This window comes from Alexandromys fortis, unplaced genomic scaffold (assembly GCF_014885135.2).
Source record: "Alexandromys fortis isolate MF-2015 unplaced genomic scaffold, M_Fortis_MF-2015_v1.1 scaffold_36, whole genome shotgun sequence".
Taxonomy (NCBI): Eukaryota; Metazoa; Chordata; class Mammalia; order Rodentia; family Cricetidae; genus Alexandromys; species Alexandromys fortis.
In genome coordinates, this window is record NW_026067915.1 from 6,291,925 (window position 1) to 6,313,057 (window position 21,133).

The following is a 21,133-nucleotide window of genomic DNA, read 5'->3' on the forward strand; positions in this document are numbered from 1 at the left end:
AGCAAGTTGCTAGGGCTTTTCATACAATAGTAATACCTAAATGAAATCTTTCATACATCTGATATACTACAGAAGATCCAAGAGGGAGTTGACTGCCACAATTTAGGGGAGGGGTTATGAGAGAACTCCAGTTACTGGCCCTATACAGATCATACCACTCGCTTGACTGGAAGTGAGGAACTTCCTTAGATGATGCACAGCCTGCAGTGGCTTATGCTGCATTTACTAGCACCAACAGCCCAAAGGCAATACTGTCTTAAGAAGATGCCCCGCCCTTGACCCTTCAACCCTGAGTAAGAGCTCCGATGGTCTCCTAAGGAGCTCATAAATTTCCAAGTAATCAGACTCCAGCTGGCTTCTTACATTCAGTTAATATAGAATTAGAAACTTAATGTGTCAGGAACTACTTTAAGACACCAGGACAGTGACAAGTTATCATGAAATAAATTATACACGATGTAAGAATAATTACCATCACTGTCTTAAAAAATCAGAGCATTGACTTCAGGACATACAGCATCATTACATTTATCTCTACAGTGGATTAATCCTTCCACTCTTATTAGCTGTATTCAAAGTAAGACCTGATAATTGTAGAAACTTAATATACAGAAGTTTCAAAGATTTAAATAAACATAAAACACATAAAACTAAACCTCTATGTTTTTATTCCTTGTTGACCTGACACCATGCCTGGTATGTTATGATCCCTCTCTTCTCTGCCCCCTTCTTTTTCCCTTCTTTGTTTAACATTAGGGTTTTAGCACGTGGCCCATGTTAGCCTTGAGTTGACAATCCTCCTACCTCTCACTAAGGGTAAAGAAAGAAATCATGACCTCATCTCTACATTATTCAGAATCAACTTTAAAAGAGACTTCTTATCCCTTTCTTTTGCTGTTGGAATGACTATAACAAACAGGAAGTAGAACCATTCCTTCTGAGGAAAGTAAGAAATTTTAGAAGTGGAGTAAGGGATTTATCAATACTGAAAAAAAAAAAACTTTAATTCCAAAACAAGACTAATAAGGCAAAGAAACAAATTGAGTGAAAAAGTGTACTGCTAACTGAGAGAAAGCAGTCTCCGTGATCCACCACGTCTTCCTCAGATGGTGTCTAATAAGCTGCTCACCAACTTCACACTCACCTCTCTGTTTTCCTCGTCTAGACATTGCACTAATCGGTACTGCCCAATTCATAACTGGAAAAACATTTTTAAACTTAGTGGATTATATTTATATTGCTGTGCTTTTTTTCTCATCTGTCTCTACCAAAAATATAGGCTATGTTCTTCTCACTACCTACCCAGTGCCCTTTTCTCATGAACTATCCGCAGTTGGCTATTAGCTGAGACTGTTTCAAGACAATGAATTAGGAATACACTACCAGCCATTAAGTTCAGATTACTTCACATAAGTCACTTTGTTTTTAAGCAATCAACTAATATACCACTATTAACCTGGAAAAAACAGATTACTCACCTGAACAAAGGCCACAGTGACGACAATAAGTATTGCCTAAAAAACAAACAGCCTTTTAAATCAGACATTAACAAGAAATAACTTTTCGTCACAATGTGTTTCTCTGGCTATGCAGCCCAGGAGATCGGATTTTTGCACTAGCTAGCGAGAGAAGAAAGCAATTTGCCTGAGGGTCTGAGGGAGAAGAATATGAACTTAAATGGCTAACCATCCCCATGACAGCTTCCAAAACTTTCTGAATCCACCCAAGTCCTCCCAAATTAAGGACTATTTTTTAGTTATGTGGATAACATTTGCCATAACAGACATAATAATTACTTGTTTAACCTTAGTTCCTACATACTAATTTATGAAAAGAATTTAAAAATCTGATAAGTTAACACACAGCTTTTTCCAGAAAAGAAAATTTTTTAAAAATTGGTCATTTTTTCCCAGTGCTGATTTGTAAAACAAATGATAGGCAGGAGCTCTCTATTGCTGACCATAATTCTACTTTTTCATAGAAAGCTGTAATCCAATTAATGTTTTGTTAGGTAAAAGCAGCATAATATGACAATTTTTTTAATAAACTATGAGAGGAAAAAAAATCAAGCCTAAGACCAAAAACTAAAAACTGGCAAGGGAAGAAGTATTCAGCATTATTGTACAATACAAAACTGTATCAATGAACTTTTCATAAACTGTCACATTAAACTCTATTATCTATCTATATTCTTTCAACTGAATCCATTGATCTTTTTCCCTACTGAAATTTGATAATCTTAGATATCAATCATTTGGAAAATACTGGTTCACCTAATTATTCAAATATAGATGCTGGCGTAATTTCTAAATTTAATAATTGTTAAAATTGATACTAATATCATTAAAGTTTTAAATACTTGGAAGCTATCAAAAGTTCATGGTGAAAAATGGTATTTATGTCCTGGCAGTACTGAAGCATGCATGGGAAGCCTGTATATGGCAGTTTCCTGGTCTAAGTCGATGAGGATGAATAACTAGGTCTCTTGCTCATCTAAAATCCCAAGTTCATGGTAATGCATAAAAATTTGCAGTAACTTTAATTTTTTTTTTTTTTTTTTGGTTTTTCGAGACAGGGTTTCTCTGTGGTTTTAGAGCCTGTCCTGGAACTAGCTCTTGTAGACCAGGCTGGTCTCGAACTCAGAGATCCGCCTGCCTCTGCCTCCCGAGTGCTGGGATTAAAGGCGTGCGCCACCACTGCCCGGCCAGTAACTTTAATTATTACTTGAAAGTTCTTATCACTAGTAACATTCTTTTAAGGAAAAGGATCGTTTATCTCACAGCTGCCCTTCCTTAGGACATTTCAATCTATTCACACTACCCATCCATCACAGACGTATATACTCAGGGGAAAATTTTTATATATTTCGTTTTACTCCTCTATCAAGAACATTCCAGACATTTGAGGAAGGGCTTCCTTCACTGTGTTGCCCATGATACCCTGAGACTTGTTATCCCCCGCCTCTGCCTCCCAAGTAGCACAGCTGGTGTTAGTGGTGTGTACTCCCACACCCAGCTACTGTACTTGTCTAAAGAGGACTAAAGAAAACAATGACTACTGATACAGCTTAAGGCCATTTCCAATTGTGCTAAAGCTCTAACAGTTTTATACACCGTAACATTTGCCATTAAGACAAAAAGCCTATAGTAACAAGAACGTGTTATTAAAATAGCTTTGACATCACATATTCCTTGAGCAATTACTGTTAGTCAAAATATTTTCAACTGAAAAGCATGAGGAATTTTGATTTAACTAGAAAATTATAAACTATTTCTCATCTGTGAGACTGAGGGCACAAGCCTGTGATCACAGCTACCTGGGAAGCTGACACACCAGCACAGCTGAGCCCAGGAGGGCAAGATCAGCCTGAGAAACACAAGACCTCCATCTCAAACCACAACTAAAGAAAATTAATAAAACTAAAAGTGGATTTGATTATTTTTTAATCTGATTCATTTTGATTCACATTAATTTCCAAAGTAAAGCCAAATCCAACTCACAGAATTAACTAACAGATTAAAATTTTAAAAACAGAGGAGTGTACTTACCACAGTGATGCTGACAGCATCGTCAAACTGATGCATTAAAATACTGATGACTGCAGACGCCAGGAGCAGCATAATGAGGGGGTTTTTAAACTGGAGGTGAAAAACAAACAACTCAACACTCTCAGATGAAGGACAATCCCACTCTACCTCAGTAAAAGCTTTTTTTATAAAGGACATCATTACAAAATTACAAGAGTCTATATGTGGTTTATTTTCAAGCAACAAAAAAGTAGAGATCATGCTTAAAAGCTATGTAACAGTTCCTTTCAGAAAAAGAAAATTAAATATCAATATTTACAATAAAGAATTTGCTAAACTGAGTAGTGGTGGCACACACCTTTAATCCCAGCACTTGGAAGGCAAAGGCAGGCGGATCTATGAGTTAAAAATCAGCCAAGTTTCAGGAGAACCAAGGAACACAGAAAAATCCTCTACAAAACAAGTTTCAGAACAATCAGGGCTATACAGAAAAATCCTATCTCCAAACATAACAAAATTGTTAATTCTTTATAGTATGTATGTACCTGCAGCAGTATATTAATTTTTGGCTCTTTTATGCTTTTATGTAGTTCAGGCTAGCTTCAAATAGATGATCTTCTTGCCTAAGCCTTCCAGTATTGGAATGATAGGAATCCATTACCAAACCTGGCTTACAGTACTGTATTAATGTCACAAAGACAGGGGCCTGCCTGAATTTCTGAGACTAAAAAAGAAGGCTTTTAACCTAAGTACTGAGACGAAAAACTGATAGCAAAATAAAACTATAGCTAACATACAATGTATGGCTGAATAAAAGTAACTGGCTGTGATTCCAGCTGTGTCACCTGTGTGTTAAATAATTTTTTAGAAAGATTTATTTATTTATTTATTTATTTATTTATTTATTTATTATGTATACAGGATTCTGTCTGCAAGTATCCCTGTCCACCAGAAGAGGTCACCAGATCTCATTATAGATGGTTGTGAGCCATTATGTGGTGGCCAGGACCTGAACTCAGGACCTCTGGAAGAGCAGCCAGTACTCTTAACCTATGAGCCATCTCTCCAATTCCAACTTAAATAATTTTAAGTGCCATAATCTTCGAATAGACACTAAAATGAAGGAATCTGTCGTAACTAAGAATGAGACTAATGCTGTAGAAGTCTAGTGGTGACCGGCCTACTAGCGCGTGGCCTCTTATACTATATATGCTGATGCAGTGCCTGTGTCCGGCCTCTTTTCCAGCCTCTCTGTTCGGGTTGTGGATTTCAGTTTCTGATCTTCATTCCAGCAATGGACTCTGATTTGTGAGTTTACCCCTAAATAAATAACCATCTATTTTTCAATTCTGAGCTAGTGTGGAATTTCTGTTAAGCATCCTTCTTCAGACTAAAGCATTGGGTAAACCACAGAACCCTCTTTAATGTTAAGTACTAACCATCACACCTTTGTGGATAGCCTTTAACCAGCCCTAAGAAAAGTTCTGCCATGGTTCTAATTAAGTATGTCACTTCCCAGGAGTACAGACAGATGTTTACAGAACAACAAACTCAGTATTCTCCTAAAGAAGAACCACCCAATATTGTATGACTAACAGATGATAGATGTTAACTGTTATTTATGCTTAATTATATCTCTGGCACTGTCTAATTCTTACAGGAATCCTAAGAGTCAGGTACTCTGGCTAGAATAACAGGATCAAGAAAGAAAACAATTCAATTACATTGCCAGTCAAGCGTGACAGGTCCAGATGAACAACAGCAGGATTTCCTTAGAGTAGGGTGCAAATATGAAGCTACAGCTATGAACGGGAAGTTATTCAGTTCTTTACACAACCACGTGTACAAAGCTTATAGCATTAGCTGACGCTGTCTTTTAAACAAGTTAGACCCAAACTTTCTAATACCTTCACGAAGTATTTCTTTGTTTAGCACACCAAACTTTTAACTAGTTAAAACCAGCCACAGAATCATCCAGCTTTTTACACTAATGTAACTGTTACCAAATTTTTAAAAGCTATAGTAAGTCTTTGCTAAAAATTAAAATAAAGGTAATTATGAATGACCATAATCTACTGTAAGCTTACTATTTCCTGAGGTCATAACTGACCAGCCAGGCGGGTTACACATAACCAATTGAGGCAAATAGAAATCACAGAGTTGATAGGAAAGGTATAACTTATACCCTGGCAGTTAGGATTTAATTATGTATTTAATAATTTTCTAAGACAACATTCTCCTATCACTATGAAGCCTAAGCTCAGCATTCACAAAGAAGCCACTGTCTAGTGTTGCTTATAAGGAAATTTTGAACATTGATACAGAAAATGCTGCCCTGTAAGTAATAGTCACTTTTCAATTTTGCCTAAAATCAAATGAAAAAAAATCATGTTGTGGGATAATGCTCTTATACCCTGTAAAGATTTGTCACTCATAATGGTTTAATAAAATGCTGATTGGCCAGTAGCCAGGCAGGAAGTATAGGCAGAGCAACCAGACTAGAAGAATTCTGGGAAGAATAAAGGCAGAGACAGTCACCAGCCAGACACAGAAGAAGCAAGATGAGAATGCCTCACTGACAAAAGGTACCAAGTCATGTGGTTGAACATAGATAAAAATTATGGGTTAATGTAAAATGTAAGAGCTAGTTAGTAATAAGCCTGAGCAATAGGCCAAACAGTTTATAATTAATATAAATCTCTGTGTGTCTATTTGGGACTGAACGGCTACGGAACCAAGTGTCTACAGATTAAGAACTAAGACTACAGAAATTCCAACTTAACATGCAAATTTTTAGGGGAAGACATTACAAAAATATTATTTCCTTTCTCTGTATTCAGGGAATTCACAACCATAAAAGTCAATGTAAGTTACACCACAGAGATAGAGGGGGAGTATCTTACCTGAGAAATATACTTCTTCCATAGTGGTTCATCTTCACTAATATCAAACTCATTCCAGCCATGGAAGGCTCGCCTATGACTAACTTCAGATTTGTTTAAGCCATTCTGAAGATCAGCCTATTAAATTTTACATTAAAAGTTATTTAAAATGTTGGCAGAGAGCAAACAAACACAAAAGAACACACAGTATATGATTCTATTAAAAAAAGCTTTTTAAAAATGTATATGAACATTCTGCCTATTTTGTGTATCATATTCTTGCATTGCCTGCAGAGGCTAAAGGAAGACACTGGATTCCCTGAACCAGAGTCATAGACATTGGGAATCACTGAATAGGTACTGTTTGTTAACTGAACCTGGGTCCTTGGCAACAACAGGAAGTGAGTGGCCTTAACCACTGAGCCATCTCTCCAGCCCCTAATAATTACAGAAAGTGTACCAGAGGTTTTGCATGGGACTTGCAGCCATAATACTCAAACATGGTTAACTATAAAGAATTATCATTTGTTGGAGGACAACCTGAGATACACAGTGAGTTCTAGACCACCAGTCTGAGCTATAGGGTATGATCTTGCTGGTCCCATTTGTCAAAATACATACTTAAAACCAGTGTAGGGTGACCTTACTTTTATTTTGGTAAGTGGGTATATCAAACTGCTTCTTAAATACTTATTTATATCCACAAACTAGTGCTGTGTTCAGACTTGATCTTCTCTTTACCACAAATGGCAGTAAATGAAGACCTTCACAGCTAGTCAAGGTGACTTCTGAGACCTTAGCATTAAAGAGAACACCCCAAAACACCCCTTCATGGAAGCCAAACAAGTAGAGGAGGGCCCAGAAACACCATCTTACAGGTATGGCATACCTACTATCTTGGGCCATGGTACTCATGAAGTCACAGCAGTTATAGCTGCCTGCACAGGCCCTATGCAACACTGAGTCAGTAAATCTGCAGTCACAAACTAGGGTATGAGTTCATGGAGCCCCACTCTACCCAGGGGACCTGACAGCAGTCAGGAGTTGACAGAGAAGTCATTGTCATCAGTGATATAGCCACTGGTGAGTTATCCTTGCTCTTGTACAGCACCACACTCAGGCCCACCCAACTAGTCCTAGCTAACCCATGGGGCCACAAAGGGAAACAAAAGGCACAGGAAGTGGAATGGGGACCTGGTGGAAGAAGGCCGGGGTTGGTGAGTAGAGAGGGTAAAGGATGAGTGTAACCAGAATATATTATACCCATGGATGAAATTATCAAAGATTAACTTTTTAAAAGAACACTGATATTTATATAAATAATATCTCAATAAGCAACAAGATGGTGTTTTCTTTTCTATGAAAAAAGGAATAAAAGTAAACTGTAATTCATATGAACTTTAATTAGATTTTAATTATTTTTTTCTAAAATTTGTGTCTCCAAAAGAATATTTAATGGGTTACATGTACCCTTCCTGTTCTCAGAACTTATCACTGAGATTTATATTTTTGCTCCTATATTATGTTATATCAGAATGAAAATTTTGGTGTCTTAAATTAATCAAAATAATAAAGTTAGCCGGGCGGTGGTGGCACACGCCTTTAATCCCAGTACTCAGGAGGCAGAGGCAGGCGGATCTCTGTGAGTTCGAGCCCAGCCTGGTCTACAAGAGCTACAGGAACCAAAAGTTACGGAGAAACCCTGTCTCGAAAAATCAAAATAATAATAATAATAATAAGGTTAACATGAACTTTTTCATGTCTTGGGACATGTCTTATAGTTGTTATCATAATTTTAACAATCATAAAAAATGAACTTACAACATCCCAGAAATGGCTAATTTCCCTGGTCAGAAAGTTGGCAGGAGTTCAGTAATAAAGCTTTCTAAAACTTAAATTTATTTAAAATAATGGTTTTAAAACTAAGTATAAATATACCCAAAAAAACTTGCTAAAAATGGATACCAGTGTCTTTGGAAGAACAATTAAAATGGGTGAATGAAAAATATTCTTTTCTTCATGTTACTAGACAGAACTTTTTAAAACTAGGAAGAGACTGAAATTATATAATTAACACTTATTTGTAAAGCTGCACTTGTACTTAGCTTTCACTTTACCTTGGAAAAATCTATTTAAATTAAAAAAAAGGAAATCCTGGTGGGCATGGTGGCGCAAACCTTTAATCCCACCACTGAGGAGGTAGAGGTAGGAAGATCTCTGTAAATTCTAGGCCATCATGGTCTAAAAAGAGAGTTCCAGGACAGCCAAGGCTGTTACACAGAGAAACTCTGTCTTGGGAAACAAACAAACAAGCAAAAAAATTCTAACACCATTTATATTACTAATTAAATTACTTTCCCAACCCAGCTGGTAGAGAGTGCACACAGACGCTGGCCATACTACTCATCTTGAGCTGTACTGCCCAGCAACCACACAGCCATTACTCCAGCCACACACTTCCTGTCCTGTTGCAATGTTTACCTGGGGCTATTATGCTAGACAGCACAAACCAGTATTTCTATCACTAAAGACGCTATAGGTCAGCACTGACCTAAGCTAGATGGCTGCTTTACACTTCCCGCCTCCTCCTCACCAACCACTTACTTGGAGAATGCCTGCAACCTCACTGACTGGTAATTCACTTGCTTTCTTTGATGTCAATACAGGAATCATTGTTTCATTTTCACCATTTGGTATTTTTTGAAAACGTGCAACCTAGGAATAAAAACAAAGAAAAATTACTTGAATATACTAAACAACTAGAATGTAGTATAGAATAATAAATGAAAATCCTAATATTCACAGCAACTTACTTTCCACTTAGAAATGTATACTCAGATTAATAATGAGTATCTAAGGTAATTCGATACTAACATTTTTGAAGGCAAATTTCAAAACCTTGAATACCTATTAACACAAAGTATCATCCAAAATCTTCACATTATATTTTTTAAAGATGCTAATTCTCCAGCGACATAAGATTAAAAAAATAAAACAAATGCTTTTCCTGTCAGATTCTGATGATTATGCACAATTATAACCCTATAAACTCATTATAGTTAAGTTGAGGAACAGGAACTGCTAAGTTTTCTCCATATTAATTGCTCCCGTGCTCTCGCCTGGCTACCCTTCCACACACCTCAACAGCATGCAAGACTTCAAAAGTCATTCTCAAACCAGGAGGAAACTGAGCCGCTCAACAGAGGAGACAAGCAGAGGAAGCTGGCTGGGTAGGAACACACAGAGTAAGAGGTAGCAATGATGCTAGCCATTTCATACAATTTTATAAACAAATTCCAAGTGTTTAATCACAGATCTGAGTTCAGTCCTCAGAACCCACAGAAAAGCTGGGCGAAGCAGTGCACACTTACAATCCAAGAACCAGAAAGGTGGAATGGTGGATTCCTTGAGCCATCCATCCTAATCTAACTGGTGAGTTCCAGGTCAGTGAGACACCCTGTATCAAATCCAAAGTAAACTGTATCCAAGGCTGGCCTCTGTCCTCCAAATGTCATGCACCCACACACAAGAACAGACACACAAAGACAACATGAACTACCCAATTATTAACTGCACTCATTCACTTCTATCATTAGCTCGTGGACGGCAATACAGAAGTTAATTATCAAAATACGCTAAATGTACAGTGACGTTCCAATTAAACTGTAGTTTCTATCATCAAGCTGCTGGCTGGATGTAGAGCTCTGTGGTAGAGTGTATGCTGCATGCCTAACATGCTTAAGACTCTGGGTTAGGACCCCAGGATGAAAAAAACAAAGGTATTGAAAACTGCTAACTCTGACACTCAATACACATAAAGGGTCTCCATTTGAGGACACTTTATATAAAACCCTTCAAGGGCATTCCACTGGCCCCAAAGAGCTGAAAATCTCAAGAAGACAGACTTCACTTACTACAGGGTGAGACAGTCAGGGGTGTGATGACAGAGCTTTAAGCACATCCAGGGCTGTTTTGAGACGTTCTCCAACTGCAACCACATCTACTGTCTCAAGTGTGTTCACAAGTGAAGGAGAACTAAACAACTAGAAAGCAAAACATCCGAGCCCTGCCCCAATGCTGGATGGAATTTATTCCTTTACTGCCCTCACCCCAGTGAGTACTCAGTGAGGCAGAAAGCAACAGATGCTTATCTGGAAACAAGGAGACAATGAACAAGGGATGAGGGACCCCACGAAGGAACGGAGCCTGCCCATTTGGAGGGAACATTCTCCAGAAGCCTGCTTACCCTAACTGCTGAACAGAGGCACCACAGAACGTAAAACAGATGCCGTCCCAAAGAATGAGAGCGAGCAGCAGCCCCACTGATGCCCAGGAAGAGCCGTCATCCTGAGCACACAGGGGCTCACACTGTTGCGCAGGTAGAGAAAAGTTTCTTAAGAATAAGACCTGTGTTAGGAAGAACTGAAAGCGCTTTATGCTTTTGTTTTACAACAACACGCTAAGACATGGGAACTGTATGTCTCAGACAGCAGCGAGCTGGCCTCTGGTGATCTGCCTGTTTCTCTCTTCAGCAAGCCAATCAAATTTCAGGTGCAGTCACAACCATTTCTCCTCAGGCCCCCATCTTCCTCCTCCAGGAAAATGCTGCTTTCTCCTCTATTTAAAAAAATTTCAAAAATAAATCTTAAAGACAGTATCCTACAAGCTGATAGTTACTGCCAGTGTAAGCTTACTCCATCTGTTTCAATCTGATTCACCTTCCACACTCACTCTGAGGACCCAGGTATAAAAGTAGATGTGCTGACCCTCCTTTAAGGACCAAGAAAGGGGTGATTAGGCAGAACCCCTGATCTGGAAAGTAGGCGGCCTTTAAGGAGTACAGACATAAGGCTCTGGTAAAAACCTGTGTTTTTAGGTCTACCATAACACACCTGGTTAGTGGTTTCTGTTTCTTTATTTCATTGACACAGACATACTGAGTAATCAGTCTCAGGTCCAAGTGTATTTGGGTATTTGCTAGGTTTTATAAGATAAGAAACTGGGAAAGAATAGGGGCATAAAATAAATTAGAGCTGGATGCTCATCCTCATAGTACACAATTTTTTTTGTGAGTCTGAACATTCAACCAGCTGCTTATCCATGCACGGATGCCTATTCTTAACATTCCTGGGAAGTCTTGGTTTCAGCCTAGTCTAAGAAGATTTTGTACAGGGAGGAATGGAAATAGGGTCTCTCTACCAGGCTAGCTTGATCTCAAGAGATCCTCCTGCCTCTGCCTCTGCCTCCAAAGTGCTAGGATTAAAAGTGTGCGACACTCCAACCCACAAGAAGCAGAAATTAAAAGATAAAGTGGTATACTAGTGTATTAGCAATGCTAACTTTGTACACATACAGAAAGGACAGGACTAACCTAGGGGTGAAAAATGATCTCATTATCCCATATATGAACACAAACCGAGTTCAGGACACACAGTTTAATGCATTATGATCTTCCCGTCAGTCTGGGAACTTTCTGGAAACCTGTGTCTGTATTTGAGGAATTATATTTTCAGTTTTTATGTTTGTTCTTCTGAACATCTGCTTTACTCCACCTCCAAAACTTTGTAGATAGACAAATGTTAATCAAAATTCCATTCTAACGTATTTACTGCGCTGGAGTAAGTGGTTTGCAGTAACAGGTCATGCTTTTCCAGTAAAAGAAGATAGTAGCCTTCAAGTTGTTAGGATTAGGAACTGGACTTCCAGGGGAGAGAGGAGAGACATATCTGTGTCAGAGATTCTACAGGGCTGACAAAGTAGAATTACAATTTCCATAACTGCAGAAAGATGGAATATTGCAGAGACAGGCCCAAGTTATATTGAGCTACTATTAGTGCTCTAATAGCTATTTACCGCCCACCTCTGGTTCCGATTTAACACCTTAAGACTACCAGGGAAATCCTTTTAGAATGAACAGACAAGGCACTAATTTCCACCAACCCAAAGACTAAGACTATTATCAAACAGACCTAACAGGATAGACTAATAATGTAGATACGAGATGGTCCAGTACAAATTAAGACCACAATAAGACACCACTCTGAAATACTAGACTCCACTAGATCCACTACAATAGCTACAGTCAAAGGACAAGAAAAAGATGACTATGCTGGTGAAACGCAGATACAGTGGCCTCCTGCTCTGGTGTGGCTTTCAATGTGTATCTATTACAGGAACTAGCTGCTGCACGTTAGTCTCATCTGATCTTTCTTAGTTAAATGAAATGCTATTTTTAAAAGACTGAATGACTTAGGGCTTAATTTTGAGAATTACAAAACATAAAAAGATCGTGTTCAAGCCAGGCAGTGGTGGCACGTGCCTTTAATCCCAGCAATCAGAAGGCAGAGGCAGGCAGATCTCTGAGTTCAAGGCCAGCCTGGCCTACGAAGTGAATTCCAGGATAGCCAAGGCTACGTGGAAAAACTGTCTTGAAAAACCAGGGAAAAAAAAAGATCAAGTTCAGCTGAAGGTAAATGTATCTTAAGAGCCACTGTGACTAGCACAGCCTGTTTAAAGAAGTCCACTGTCTATGGTCTCAACTGTCAAATGTGTGTATCTCCTACTTAGTCTTAAACTTATCCTAATGGCTAGAAGGTAGCTCAGTGGCAGAGCCTGCCCTGCAGCTGAGACTGGTTTTAATCTCCAGTGGGGTGTGGGGAAGGCACCTGCGCTTCAATTTAAATTCCCTCCTCAGAGCTTTCATTTTTTGAACTACTACATTTTGGACCACTAACTCAAGCAACAAGCAAGCCTTTTACAAACAAAAGCCCACAGATACAAACACTCCTTCCACATCTATATCCTACAGAGCATATTAATTCAAGAGATTAAAATATTTAGAGTGTGTAAATAATTAAATGTTAGTCTTTATGCATTAGACTCCTTCAGAGTTCCAATGAAGCCAGATTTTCATTTTACAAAGAGTCCAAGATTTTATTTTAATATTTATTTTTAATAGTAAGCACTGCTACATAGTTGCTAATCTCACCCATATCAGAACTACACAGACGCTACTGTGCCCCTAAAATTCACATCGAAGTCACCAGCCCTTAAAGTGATGGAATTTAGAGAGTCCTTTAGGAAGTTAAATAGGTTCTGAGAACAATGTCTCCAAGGTAGGTTTACTACCAGACACGTGAGAGCAGCAGAGGAAACCCTCTCCTGGAACTACACTATGCAGAACCTCCTGACAGGGCTCCTCACCTCCAGAACCTAGAGAAATAAATGCTGTTTAAGCCTATGAGGTCTGCCATGCTCTATTGCATCAACAGAAATGAGCTAAGATGCAGGCTTTTTAATGCTTTTTATAAACATAACCATGCAGCCACCATCTCCAGAGAGCATAAATCATTAGGTCTTAAGTGGAGCCAAAACATATTTAGTTTTTAAAACTCCCCTCGCTGAGTCTAACATGCAGCCAAAGTTAATAATCACTGACTTCACAGGGCAGAAAACACAGTTCCATTTTAAGAATGTGAAGAAGGTATATTATAGACAGAAGAAAAAAAAAAAAAGCAAGATGACCGCAGGTCCAAATAAGAAATGAAGTTCACAGTGATCTCCAGAAACCAAGCAGACTTGCTCAATTTAAAAACCAAGTGCTTCACCAGTTGGGGATACAGGTTAATTAGCAGGACGCCCCATCCACCCCTACCCCACCCCACACCCACCCTACTTCAATCTCTAAAACCACGTGCGGTGCATTCTTGTAATCCCACACTCCTGAGTTGGAAGTAAGAAGTCATTCTTTATAGAAAGTTTGAGGAGAGCCTAGGCTACATGAGATCCTGTCTTTAAAAAAAAAAATGCATGTTGATTAAAGCCCAAAGTCAAGGACACTAAATAATTCGATCTAGAACAGAGCTTACATACATGAACACAATCCTGGTAGAATTTGTACTTTTGCTACCTAGATGTAAGCAATATATACAAAAAGGTCCACACATTATCATTAAAATTAGTAAAATTTTTGGTCCCCAAAATATCCAAACAATTTCCAAGCCCCACAAATTCCTTTCACTGATGTTCTGGTTGAGGAAGCAGTCACACCAGCCCACACTGTACCACATTCCACTGCATGAGATAACAGCTTGGAGTAACAAGTATCAAAGCAAACACCTTTAGAGCTTAAGACAGGACGACACTGAAGGCTCCCCCAATTTCAAATGCAGGGGCTTGGGCGTTAACAAAAGTCAAATTTAAGCAAGGAGTTTTATAACTTTAAAAGAGGAAGGAATGGGAATCCTTCGGTTCATTGTCCTCACTGTTTACTAGTAAGCAACAGCAGGATTTATAAAGCAAGGATTTACTGTACTAACTGCTCGGCACTTCTGCACCAGCAGGTCTGAGTGAGACCCAGAAGATGCATCTCTAACAAAGTCTAAGTAGTAGGGATGCTTCTGGTCCAGGGACTATACCTGAGAACCACCACTACAGTCAAGGTCAGACCTCATCAACTTCAATTCATAATTCCATGTCTGTTTTCCCAGCTGTGTAACCAGGAACACTTGTTTACCTTCTGAGTTCCTTCCCTCAGTGAAAAACTAGGAAAAATAGTTATTTTGATTTCAAGAAGAATAAAAGTCAAACTGTTTATTTAAGGTGTATATCAGAGTATATTGAGAAGTACTCAAGTTATGAACACTAGTACATACGGTCGTCCCATTCCAGATCTTCAGAAGGGTCTAACCACGTTTTTGACATCTTGATATCTTTTGAAGTTTGTTTTTCCATCCAGGCTGCAGTTTCCCCCTTCCTCCTCCCTTCCCTGCCACTTCCCCTTTGCAGGGGGGGAGTAGTAAGGAGGGAGTTGGGGCAAGGTGGAGGGGAGGTGGGGGTTGGGAGCTCTCACCTATCATCTCCTCCTCCATTTCTATTCAGAAAAGGGCAAGCCTCCCGTGGATACCAACAAAACAAGGCACGTCAAGCTGCAGCAAGACTAAGCACCTCCCCCTAGGAGAGGTAACTCAAAAGGAGGAATAGGGTCCCAAAAGGCAATAAAATAGTCAAAGACAGCCCCTCCCTCCTCCCAAGCTATAAACTGTCACATTCGTGGGGAGGGCCTAGACCAGTCCCATGCAGGCTTCCTGGTTGTTGATTCAGTCTCTGTGAGCTCCTATGAACCCAGATTAGTAGATTCTGTGGGGTTTGTAGTGTCCTTGACCCCTATGGCTCCTACAATCCTTCCTCCCTCTCTTCAGCAGGATTCCCTAAGCTAGTCTAAAATCTGGCTGTTTCCATCAGTTGCTGGATGAAGCCTCTCTGATGACAACTGGGCTAGGCGCCAATCTGGGAGTACGGCATAATATCGTTAGGCATCATTACCTTGACATTTTTTTTCTCCAGTTGTGTTTGGTTCTATACTAGGTCTCTGGGTCATCCGGCTTCTAGTTCCTGGCCCTCGAGGCTGTGTCAGTGGTGGGAACACTCTCGTGGTATGAGTCTAAGGCTTGACTAATCACTGGTTGACTATTTCCACAATCTCTGTGCCACCCTTATCCCAGCACATCCATAGTTAGGACAGACTGTAGATGGAAGGTTGTGTGGGGGCATTTCAGGGTGAGGTAGAAAACTCCCAGCAATCTACAAGGATGACCCCAGCTAAGACTCCAAGCAATATGGGATACTAGACTGAACCGGCCATCTCCTGTGACCAGGCAAGACTTCCAGTGGAGGGACTGAGACACCAACCCAGCCACACAACCTTGAAAAGTTCTTATAACATCAAAACTACTAATGGGGAATGGGGGGAATCAGTAGTATTATTCCTTTAAAAACGGCGGCGGGGCGGCGTGGGTGTGTGGACAAACACAGGATAGACGGAACGCAAAGGAAGAGACAGACACGCTGCTCCCACGTGGGTGCGTTTTAATGGGGAGAGGGGAACACAGTAAGGGGTGGGACGTGCGGACACACAAGGGTAGGGGGGAAAAGGGCCAAGAGGGGGGCCAAGAGAGCGAAGCCTCGTGGACCTTCGCTTTTAACGGGGGGGGCGCAAGGTTATCTGGGAGGAATGGCCTTCACCTGGGCGCGGCCAGCGTGCACACAGGTGACGGTAATCCAGGAGAAGTCTGGGAGCTGTAGTTTCCAAGGAATAACAAGTAGGCTTTTCTTCTTAATAGGCAATTATGCAACAAACTTTGAAAGGGAATATTATCCTGAAATTGACCTGCACCTTTTAATTGACCACTGAAAGCAAAAAAGATGAAAACTGGAAAGATACCCTCCATCATCTGTGAATTACAGATATTTTCTAAAAAAGCGGGCAAAGCTATGAATTCCACTGAAAGGGCCAAGATTAAGGTTTTTAGCCACCAAACATTATTTTATTGGCAAATGCAGCTGGGTAAACAGAAGGTAAATTCTCATCTGATTGAGGTCTTCAAGGACCACACTCTAGCAAAGGACTGGCAGTGGTCAGCAGGTACCAGTATGGCAAAGTCCCCTTAGATGGGAATCTTTCTTCAGCCCTACCAAGGACACGACAAAGGCAATGTGGATACACTTTATGAAATAATGCATAGGTGTCCAGAGACTGGTAATACCAAATATTCAGGAATATGCACAAATGCTTCTATAATATTCAAGCTGACAGATGGCCTGCCAACTAACCGTACTTGCCAAAATTACCAACATAAAATTCTGTCTTACAGACGAAGGGGCAGGATGGAATGTGTTGATTCTCAAACTAGATCTAGATCAATGCTCCCTAACTTTGGCTGTGCATTAAAAATCAGAAGGGAAGCTGCTGTTATTTTTCTTCTCTATGATCAGAAATCCAGACAACCTGGATCAGAATCCACATGCCATCCTGAGGGTGAGTGGGTTCCAGAAATGGGTCCTTCTTTATTCTCTCCAATTAACAAGAAGTCCAGGAGCCAGAGGAACAGACTAAACTTTCCAAACAACGAGTTCAGCAAAGTACAAGCTGTGGAAAATCCTACAGAATAACGTGTTATCCACAAATAAACTGTGAGGAAAAGGAGAAACAGTTTCAAACTTTATTAAAAAAAAAATATGTCAACCAAAGGAGTTAGAGGTAAGGGACTCAAACCTCAATCCAGGCTCTGAAAGAATACCTTAAGTCCTTTTATCTTGCAGACCTTCACTTTTCTGTTTAAAACAAGATTAGTTTTATAGAACAGTCCCATTTTATATATCATGATTTGGATTTTTCCCCACTGATTCAAGTAATACATTCTGAAGGGAAGGAAATACCAGTGAAGAACTGGTATATCCTTCTCAGCATATACTAACGGACACAAGATGCTTTCTCTGGAGTAAACTGTGTCCCTTTGCCCCTCCAAAATTCCTATACTGAAACCGTAACTTTCAGTGTAAGGGTTGACGGTCACTTCAATGTCACTGTATTAGAAATGGGGTCTACAGAGAGAACAGTGGCTCTCAAAAAGAGAAAGCAGAAGAATGAGCACACAGAAGACAACGCCAGGGAAGACAGCAAGAAGGTAGTTAGTTGTCTTTGGCAAAGAGAGGCCTCACGAGAAGCTAGTGCTGTAACTGTACAACTTTAGACTTCTAGCCTTAAATCTGCAGGAAAGTAATTTTTGTTTAAGCACACAGCAGCTCAGGCACACTAATACAATGTGATTGTCCTATTTACAGCAATGTGGATTTTGATTACTTTACTAAAATGGCTTACTTATAAGGTTGGGTTTCTTTGGCTATCAAATTACTGTTTGGGGATTTATAATTAATGTATCTCATGTACTTAGTTACCATGAGAGTATGTAAATATCAGGCATTTTATCATACTTTGCTGAATAGATATTTCTTTCCAGTAGTACTATTATAAATTGCTTTGTTTATACAAATTGCATGGACTCTTCAGGTTTCTTTCCTATTTCAATGTGTGGCTTTAAACACATGTATAGCCCCATTTTTATGTCACAGACCTTCTATTATTCTATGAATTACATTACATCACACAATCACTCTACTGCTCCCAATGTGGCTCACAGAAAGCACTGAATAAACCGGTTTATAAGGCCTTCTGACCTGTGCTCACCAATTTTTAAGTACTTCCTTGTTTTCTAGTACAAGATGTTCCAAGATTACCTTTGTATTTTCTTAGCCACAGCACTGGAATTAACCATTTCTCAAACAGGCTTTGCTTCCTTTTACTGAAAAGTAATATTCATAAGTGTTATGGATTCTAGGGCACCACAACAGTGTTAAGGAATTTTATTTACACGCATGCATGCGCATACAACCAGAAACACCCATCTTTGCTAATCCTGAGTGTATGAAAACATAACTTACTTCTAACTGTAAAAACTACTCAAAGACAGAAGTGCTGTATCCCCGCCTCCATGCTTTCCATTCTCTTCCATTCAGGAAACTTTCTTCAACATGAGATGCATGTTTTATGGTTCGTTGTTTCCAATTGTTGAAAAAACTATGGTTATTTGCAAACTCGCAGTAGTAAGAATAAAGGAAACTTTCTGAATTGCTGAGTGATGTTGGATATACACTATTTAGTAAAAGGAAGGTACCTGCATTCAGAGTTACCCTAAATCAAAGAAGAGGAAATAAGAAACCATGTACTTTATCTGTGCAGAAGGAAACAGAGGAAGGATGTGTTAGAAACAGATTAGTGGAAAAGAGATGGAAAGAATGGCTCTCCTTGAATGTGACCCTTATAAAATGCAGCTTAATGTGCTGTATTACCTCTAAATAGACCAAAAATTTCCACATATACCCTTGAATTAAAGTATACTAGTAGTATACTTTAAAGTTAAACTTTTTTCTTGTACAAAGCAGTAAGAATTCAACTATACATACATTCTATTGTCAGAGTTCAACCATCTAATACCAAAACTTAAGGGATGTAGCAAAAGTAGTGCTAAGAGGGAGGTTGATGGCAATAAACACATTTAAAAGAAGAAAAAGTCTCAAACAGCCTTACTTTATACTTCGAGAAAAGAAAAAAGTTGAGAATATAGCTTGACTAGTGAATAGTTGTCCAGTGTACGCAATACCCCGACTTGAAGCAGGAAAACCACATTCAAGGTCATCCCTTAACTACACAGAAAGTTAAGGCCAGCCTGGCTAACAAAAGACCTTGTGTAAGAGAACAACAAGAACTCCAAGGACAAGGAAAAGAGGAGAGGGGAAGAGAAGGAGGGTAAAGGGAAGAAAGGGGGGGGGAGGAAAAGGAGAGTCAAAGTAGGCACAAAGATTGGAACAGAAACAAATGAAGTCAAAATGGGTGGAATCAACTAAGAGTTGGCTTTTTAAAATGATAAAACTGACACACCCTTTACTAGACTAACAGAAAAAGACTGAAAGTCAGAAATAAAAAGAAGACCCATTATAACACTGGAGACACAAAGACAATAACTCATAGAGTACCACTATCAACAACAGTCCACTCATAAACTGAATAACCCAGAAGAAATGGGGAAAATGAAATAGAGCAGGGCCCCAAAATAAGTCTGTGCATATGCTGTAATTGAATTTTCAACAGGGGTTCTAAGAATATACAACAGGAACGGTGTTAGGAAAACTGCTAACCAGCAGTGCAAATAACAAACCCACTCCTCATCTCCCACCGTCCAGATACTACAGAAATGGAGTCCCAGCCTAAATTTATGACTGAAACTGTAAAACTCTCACAAGCAAACAGGGAAAACTTGGTGTCATTGGTCTTAACAATTCTTGCACTTAACATCAAAATCAAAAACAACAAAAATAAGCAAGTGAAACTTTACCAAACTAAAAAGCAAAATCTAGAAGCAGAGAAAGGAAAATATTAGTATTAAAAAGAACCTATGGTACAGGAGAAAACATCTGCACACTGTGAATATGAAACAGGTTAGTTTATAAAGTACATAAACAATTCTTAATCAATGAGCGGGTACAAAACAGTTACTCCATTAGAAAATAAGCATATAAACAAATATTTCTTCAAAGAATATATATGAATGGCCAATAAGCACATCAATATGCTCAATACCATTAATAGTGAGAGAATAGCATCAAAACCACAGCGAGATATCTCACACCTATGAAGATTACTGCAATAATGAAATACAACCCAAGTTGTCAGTGAGCCCGTGAACAATGTTGGCTTTGTAGTATAAATATGAAATTCTGACACAAGTTCATACGTTGACTGGTTGGTCCCCAACTCTCTTGGTCCCCCAAGAGCTCCAGAAACAACTTTTTTTTTTGAGTCTTGATTAGCAAAAATTAAAATCAAATCTCAAATACATTAGTATTCCAGTGTTCTTCACAGCACTATTCATAAGGTAACAGAGACAGGTGTGTGAACACCCTAAATATCCATCAACAAATTGATAGATAGAATATGGTATATATATACCACATCGGAAAAAATAAATTCTGCAAAATATCAGAACACAAACCCTAAGTCTACTTACATAAGCAAAATAAGATAGATGCACAGAGACAAACACTTCAGGGTTCTGTTTACATATGAGTAGAATTCATAGACTTATAGAATGGAATGGTGGATGGGGGGTGTTATTAATAGCATAAAGTTTCAGCCTCAAGGAAATCAAATCAAAAACAGTGTCCATAATCAACAAATGGACGCTTAACATCTGATAAGAAAGTGCACCGTATGTTGTGTTCTTACCATGTGCTGGGTAGTTTTTTGTCAATTTGACACAATGGAGGGGAATTTAAGAAAGAGAACTCAATTGAGAAAACATCCCAGGTAGGACTGGCCTGTAGGCGGGG

The 21,133-nt window shown here is 39.2% G+C and overlaps 1 protein-coding gene across 4 annotated transcripts in view; it reads right to left on the reverse strand.

Moving 5' to 3' along the window:
- Positions 1–21,133, reverse strand: part of Atp2c1 (ATPase secretory pathway Ca2+ transporting 1) — a 113,768-nt gene that overhangs the window by 51,454 nt on the left and 41,181 nt on the right. For all 4 annotated transcript variants that reach the window (XM_050139196.1, XM_050139198.1, XM_050139199.1 and 1 more), the window contains 4 exons: positions 9,014–9,124; positions 6,431–6,547; positions 3,549–3,638; positions 1,479–1,514 (listed from right to left, as the gene is read on the reverse strand). In XM_050139196.1, the coding sequence (XP_049995153.1) occupies positions 1,479–1,514; positions 3,549–3,638; positions 6,431–6,547; positions 9,014–9,124 (354 nt within the window). The remainder of the gene's footprint in view (positions 1–1,478; positions 1,515–3,548; positions 3,639–6,430; positions 6,548–9,013; positions 9,125–21,133) is intronic.